The 7,457-nt window shown below is 44.3% G+C and overlaps 1 protein-coding gene across 4 annotated transcripts in view; it reads right to left on the bottom strand.

Moving 5' to 3' along the window:
* Window positions 1-965: 965 nt before the first annotated feature.
* ASAP1 (ArfGAP with SH3 domain, ankyrin repeat and PH domain 1) overlaps window positions 966-7,457 on the bottom strand; it is a 1,875,051-nt gene continuing 1,868,559 nt past the window's right edge. For all 4 annotated transcript variants that reach the window (XM_085604920.1, XM_085604922.1, XM_085604921.1 and 1 more), the window contains one exon: window positions 966-3,063. In XM_085604920.1, the coding sequence (XP_085461046.1) occupies window positions 2,989-3,063 (75 nt within the window). In that variant the 3' untranslated portion in view covers window positions 966-2,988. The remainder of the gene's footprint in view (window positions 3,064-7,457) is intronic.

Here is a 7,457-nt window from a genome sequence, read left to right as displayed (position 1 = left end):
GCACCTTTATGCCCTTGGATGTTCTCTTTTGATTGAGACTGACAGGATGAGGTCGAGTTCTGCTTTGCTTCCACTTGGACTTCGACTTACTGGAGGACTTTGACTGTGAAGTTGACTTCTTGCAAGAGTGTAGCCGTGCCCTCAACTAACGCAAGGCCCGCGACTTCTTCCTGTGTTCGGCATTGTTCAGCTTCATTTCGTTGCCCTGGATCGCCTTCGGGTGGATGAGGGCTCACTCACCACATGACGGAGTCATGCCCTGACCCCAAGCACCAAAGGCACAACTTGTGTGGGTCTGTGACCAACATCTTTTTCTGCAGTCACAGCATGTTTTGAAGCCTGTAGTTTTAGGAGGGGATATCATTCCCTTGCACATTGGATTTCTATTTGGTAGTCATCGAGAGGCTGATGAAAGTGGAAGCAGAGCTCCAGATCTGCATTTGAAGGTGAGGAAAGAAAGGTACTGATGTCGGTCCATAGAGGTGGTGCTTATATGCGTCTCTTCTCCGTCACTTCTGGGGCAAAATAAAGCTTATGCGTAATAGGACTTCTGCGGCAGAACAAAGCTTATGCATATCAAGATTACAGCACTGCTACGACACATTACTGGATCCAGTCTAGAGCCTGGGAAATATTCTAAAGGTGAGGAATATGCAGTTAGAAGTATCCAGCAGAATGAAATCTTTAAGGCAGCACTTGAAGGAAATAATAGGTTAAATGGCACAAAGCGCATGTTATATTTATACTACAACATAGAATCTAAATTCTTATTGAGCATGCCAGGCCAGTCAGGATTCAAGCAGGCTCCAGCAGCACAGTTGACTATATGAGAAGTGACAACACCAGTGATTCAATGAGCACTACCTACATTGGTGAACCCAATGCCATTTCCATCACTATCATTCTTTCCACAAAACAATAGGTATGGTACTGAGAAATTGAACACATACAGGTTTTTATAAGACTTGCTTTACCAGTTTATTGTAAGACCATATTGGAGCACAGATAGTTAGGTTTCGCTCTCTAATGCAAACTGAAAACAACTTATGGATGTACTGAAAGGCAAAATAAGTTCAGGTGATGAATACCTGTTACATAAAGCTGTATGCTGTTAATTGTACAACAGCTAAACACAGAAGACTACAATGAGCTACCTTCAGCCTGTTTGTGCATTCAGTATGTAAATATTTTTTTTTCTGGAATTCACGTGACATGGAAATAACAAATTCATGGAGCTAAATTAGCTCTTCGGAATACATAATTGCGTTTAATTTGTTCATTCATAATTTCTTAAATGTGCTTTTCCGTAATAAGCTTTTTGCCACGAAACAAAAAGCAGATATATTAATACAGTCAGTTCCTAAAACAGATAATAAATATGTTGTGCATGCAGGACTCTTCAAATCTTAAGCATTTCTACTACTAATTTTAACAGAATTACAGTAACTTTCACGGAATACAACGTTGCAAAGTTGTGAAATTGGCTCCTTTTAAATCATACACTTTTCATAATTTATGTCTTGGTAAGAATTATAAATTGAAGGTTATCATAACAAATCACGATTAGTTTGCCTCAAAATGCTCAGAAATGTCACGGTCAAAATAAAATTTTAATTCAAAACCACTCTAGGAATGCAGGGGGCGGGCAGTGTTTCTAAATGAATGCTTGAGGAAATATGTTTAAATATAAAACGAATGCAAAATATGCCCAAATAAATTACTTTGCCTTTAACTCCTGGTTTAATGCTTCCATTAAAACAAACGCTACACACATTCACACAATTCATTGGACGTACACAGGTTTAACACAGCTAATGAGTGTTACAAATGGGCCAGAAACTATTTAGGTTGCTAAATGATAATGGTGTTCTTAAGCTATTTAACTCCTTAAAAAACATAGTTTACCAAAGCCCTAATTTAAAGGGCTCTCAGTAACCTGAAAATGCCCTAAAATGTATTGCTTATTTTAATACTATTTAAGGAAAAGAAACGCATTTACACGGGCTAAGCTAATGTAACATCCAATATGGATTAACATAAGCTTAATTTAGAATACAACTGAATTGTACATAAATTAGTCTCATCTGACATTCAGGTCGGAAAACAAATGAAACACTTGTACAGAAGGCAAATTTCAGCCAAGCTAGTATTCATTTATACACATGCATGCATATTGTAAACAGACTGGTATTTCCCAGAGTCCTTTATTCGACTAGATGTCCACAGTTCTGTCCACATACGATTATGAAAACGTGAAAGTAGGATTTCCACTGGACAGAAATGGTTATGTTCTTGTGGCTGTAGTTTGTCGTCACAGGGATAGCACCTCCCAAGGTTTAGTCCATAAAAAGGTAACCCAAACTGTTTTATATATACACATCCCATAAAATGATACTGATATTCGTTAGGTCCGTGGATTTTTCCAAGTTGTAAACTTGTTTTACAGTCCACTGTTTATATAAAAAAAAAACTAACAGAATTTCATATTTATAAACTGCATGTATACATACACATGCAATTAAAGGTAATTTTATGGGCCTCCTTTCGTGACTTTCAAAATAAATGTAATTCTAAGTTTCGTACTTTTATTTATGTCAATTCATTTGCAAATAGTGAGGATATATTGAGAATGAGCAGGCAGCTATGAACAGATAATGGGCTGAACAACCTAAGCGTAGTAAGCTGGCATGGAATGTACATATTTTTAAACAGCAAAGACAATTCTAAGTTGTAAACGCCGTCGACGGCTGCAGCAAACCCAATAGGTGTGCCAGGTTTCAAGGCTACCTTAATACTGGCAAAGGCAGAATTTATGTATATTTACAAAACATATATAATGCACCTAATAAGGTGGACTTTAACTCAATAATTGTTTAACATCGGCTATTTACACACTATGTTTACAAGGGCAAGTTAAGTCAGTAAACTTTCACTTCTGCTGAATAACCTGTCAATTGACAGTTGTGAAATGAGAAGTTCCTTTTTATGTTAATCAGACAGTATGTGCACAAAAGACACCGGGAAGACTCCTTTTCTCTCCGTCTCTCCTTCAATGTGACCAATCTGCAAAAAATATAGATATATTTCTGTATTACTTATTAAAATATATATATATTCACATATATGTTTTTCAAAGTAAAATGTAACACTAGTCAGGAGAGCAGGTTAAACAGTTCTGTTATATTTAATTTTAATCACATTCTTATTCTGTAGAACATTTATTATCCAACAAATATGAGAGTGGTTTAGGGAAAACAGCCATACATGCACTGAAAAATCTCATTTTGGTAATTGGTACTAAAATAGCTGTAGGAAAGTAGGATCTTTTAGTACAAAGGCAGGGTGCATGGTTCTAAGTGAAAGGGTACCCCTGCACGAGCAGAGGCACCCATACAAACCCCCGAACTCCATTCTCTGGCTTTGTAAGTGCTGGGAAGCCATATTAAGATATGTAGTGGACACTGGCCAAGTTGAGCTGTCCGGCTACATAATGGCTTCAATAAATCCGGTCATGTTTGGTATCAAACATGTTGGACTCATACCACTACACTGATTCTGGTGTTAGTTGCATGATCGCATGTACTGGGGGGCTCCTTAGAGGACCCGCCCATGTCTACCTGTGTAGGGTCTGCCAGTGCTGTTGCCGACCCCAGACACTGTTCTGCACTCCTGCTGCTGAGCTTTACTCGGGCAGGGAAAGGCAGAACAAAGGATTTCCTTTGCAGGAGAGGTGTGACCTTCTCTCCTTTAGAAATAGGTGTCTTAGGCCAGGATAGGGGAGCTTCCGAGCACCTCCAGACAGCTTTTTTAGGGCACATTTGGTGCCCTCCTAGCCTAAACCAGTTTAGCCCAGTTCAGGAGCGCTTGGCTCCAGCTCTGGTACAAACCTACACAAAAGACAGGGGAGTGACCACCCCCCTGTCCAGCTTCTCCCCTTGGAGGTGCCCAGAGCCCCTCCATGTGGCCACTTGATTCTGCCATCTTGAATCTTAGATGGGCAGAGGTCCCTGGGAGCATCTGACTGGTTAGGTCACCAGAGTAGCGTCCCTGACCCCTCCTGATAGCTGGGTTACAGCAGAAGTAGTCCTACCCCCTTTCTGGGTAACCTAAGGGCTCACTAAAGGGTGGATCGTTAGATTCGTCCAGACTTCATCTTCAAGAACCGACTGGCTCCCAGTGAAGATATGTCTAATGACTCTGCTGCTGGACTGAGCTAGGAACCAGGACAAAGACTGCTTCTGGTAGGGAGACTCCTACTGCATCCTCTTGAGTCTCCCCCCACTGCCTGGATCAAGACAGCAAGAAGCAATCTCCTTTGGAGTGAAGGAGTCACTCCCTTCATCCGCAGGCACCTTGACCATGGCCAGCTTGCCGATCCTGCTGTCCCACGGACACCTCCGGGCTCTGCAACACAGGTAGGTTGTTGGCTCTCCAGAGACCTGACCAGTCTTCCATGCAACTTGGGAGAATATAATCCCTCTCTAGCCGACTGGAACTGCATCCCTGTGCACAGCATCGGTTTGCTGTTAGCAAGGCTTGTTGGCTCTCCTTACCGAAGATCTTCAAACTCCAAGAAGCTCCAGCATCACACAGCCGTAAGAGTGACCTCTTCCCTGCTTCTCTACCGACATGGGCATGCACCTTCTGTGTGCTGCCAAGGCCTTCCTGTGCCTGCTGCCAGAGGGTCCTTTTGGGGTCTCCTTCAATTCCTGCTGGCTCTCCTGCTTGTTGAGAGCCAGCCCTGACTTACCCTTGCTAGGTGAGTCCCATAGACCTTGCTGGTCTGCAACATGCCTGGTTGTCGTTACCAGGGCTTGTTGGTGGTCCTGCTGGCCACTGACCCTCCTGCATTCTTCAATCAGCAGCTCGTGGATGGCCCCTGTGCTCCTGCATAGTAGCCTGGGCTCCACAGCTGCGTCTTCAAGACCTTTGTGCGACAGCAAAGTACCTCCTACAAGGGCTGGCATAGTGCGCCTGATCCTCCTGGATGCATCCAGGTAGTTTGGCCTCTGCCCCTTCTCCTTGTAGGTACTTCTCAACCAGAATCCACATTCGGGTTCCACTGACCTGGTAGCCGCAGACAGCCGAGGTCCTCTATTGACTTAAGCAGGCAGTTCCAACACCACTTCGCACCTATGCACCCGGGCTCCCTAATGTAGGTATCTTGGTTCACTGGGTATCCGCAGGTGTGGGGAGTCCTTCAACCTCACTAGTTCCAATGGGTTTTCCTAGGGTCCTCTGGGAAGGGTCCTGAATCCGTAAAACTCCAACCGCGACTTTCCTATGTTATCCTATGAACGTTGACCTGGCTTATCACCTCTGCACCTGGGGGCCTTGGGAATCCTAGCTACTTACGTTTGGTTGTTTCTTGCTTCCCCTAGTCCACAGATCCTTGGGTGTTTTTTTCATTTGGGTACTCATCTTGCATTCCATTTTCTTAGTATATGGTTTGGCCTTCCCCATAGAGGCCCATGTGTTTTATGTGCTTTACGTACCTGTTTTGAAGTATATTTTACTGTGTATTGAGATCTCCGGCTACGAGATATACCAAAGTAGTTTTAGTGTTCGTGTATAATAAATACAAAGTATTTTTCTAACACTGGTGTGGTTCTTTCTTGTGTGTAAGCTTCACCGACTGACTGTGTGGTAATGCTCCAGCTTAAGACCCTCCTGAATGAGCCTTAGCTGCTCTACACAGCTACCACTTGATATCTTTGGTTTTCAGGGATCACTACAACTATCACTATTGGGTTGCCTGGACTCAGTGTATAGTGCCTCACCGATAGGTATACACCATATACTGAGCCAGCCTCCTACAATGGCCAAAAAGGGGGAAGACATTTTAAGTGCCTCCAGTCTTACTTAGCTTTAATATAGAAAAAAATAACACCCAGATCAGACAAAGGATGTGTGAATTACCATACTAAAAATAAGGAAGATGCTACTAACCTAGTCTACATCTGTTGTGAAAGAAATCACCAAATCACAAATACCTTGGAAAGAGAGGATGACTGATTGGAAACAGACCACACCTCATAAAGAACAAGTAAACTACCTTCAGTAACACCTTATCTAATAGAGAATCTATATAGCAGAAGATTTCTAACTTTAGAATATTCACCATTCGTTAGACTGGATCTGGACATTTTCGAGCAGTACCCCTGAGTGCCCGTTGGTCGTGTCCTTCGGCTCCACGTCAGCGTCCATGCCGGAAGTATCGTTCACGGTGCCTGTACAGCCGCCATTGCAGAGTAAGGACATCAGTTTCTTTTTGCGGCTTTGCACGCCCGGAGCACAAAGCCATGAGGAACACTGACAATATGTGTAAATTGCCAAAGCCTTTAGAAGGGTTCGCAGAGCACGAAGGATGGCTGTATCGGTAAGGAATCTGTGGTTGGATAGAGCCTCTACCAGTTAAGGTGTTACCAAAGGAACAAGTTACTTACCTTCGGTAACGATATATCTGTAAGAAACATTAGTTAGTTAGATTCCTCACCTTAGAATATCCCCAGGCGTCAGGCTGGATCCAGAAAGATTTTTCTTCAGTAATACCCTTGCGCGTCACTAGGCGTCGTCTGCGGCTCCGCGTCCGTCGTCGTGATCGCCGGGATGACGTAGGAGTACTTAGACACCGCCCTCGCGCGCTGACGTCAGTTCTTGTACACAGCTTTCCACGCCAGGAACGCAAAGCCATGCAAGAGACCGACACTGGTGCCAAAAATTCTAGGGCCCTGAAAGGGATGACCTCAACCCTAGATATAGGTTCGCAGAACGGGGAGGATGGGTGGGGCGGTGAGGAATCTAACTAATGTTTCTTACAGATATATCGTTACCGAAGGTAAGTAACTTGTTCATCTGAAAGAAACACGTTAGTTAGATTCCTCACCTTAGAATAGATACCCCAGCAATACCAACCCCGGTGGTGGGTCTGCGAACCAAAATCACACCAGAAAGTCCAGGAGAACAGAACGGCCAAAGAAGCCGTCTCTCCGGACTTGACTGTCCAGGCAATAGTGTTTGGCAAACGTGTGCAGCGAGGCCCACGTTGCTGCCTGACAAATGTCCTGCAAGGGGACTCCCCGGCCCAGGGCAGTGGTCACCGCTGTGGCCCGAGTGGAATGGGCCCTCAGCCCTACAGGAGGTTCCTTTTTAGCTAAGGAATAACAGGCCTTGATACACAAAACGACCCGCCGAGAGATGGTTCGCTTGTGTACCGCCCGCCCCTTCTTAGCGCCCACGTGGCCAATAAAGAGTTGGTCGTCCACCCGGAACTGTTTGGTGCGGTCCAGATAGAAGGACAGCGCCCGTTTTGGGACCAGGCGGTAGAGCCGCTCTTCCTCTTTCGAGGGATGCAGAGACGGAAAGAAGGTGGGCAGTGTAACAGACTGGCCTATGTGAAAGGCAGTTACCACCTTAGGGAGAAAGGAAGGACGAGTCCTTAGAAACAACTTTGTCCG

Source organism: Triturus cristatus, chromosome 5_1 (genome assembly GCF_964204655.1).
Source record: "Triturus cristatus chromosome 5_1, aTriCri1.1, whole genome shotgun sequence".
In the NCBI taxonomy this organism is placed as follows: Eukaryota; Metazoa; Chordata; class Amphibia; order Caudata; family Salamandridae; genus Triturus; species Triturus cristatus.
This window is presented reverse-complemented; position numbering and strand designations above follow the sequence as displayed.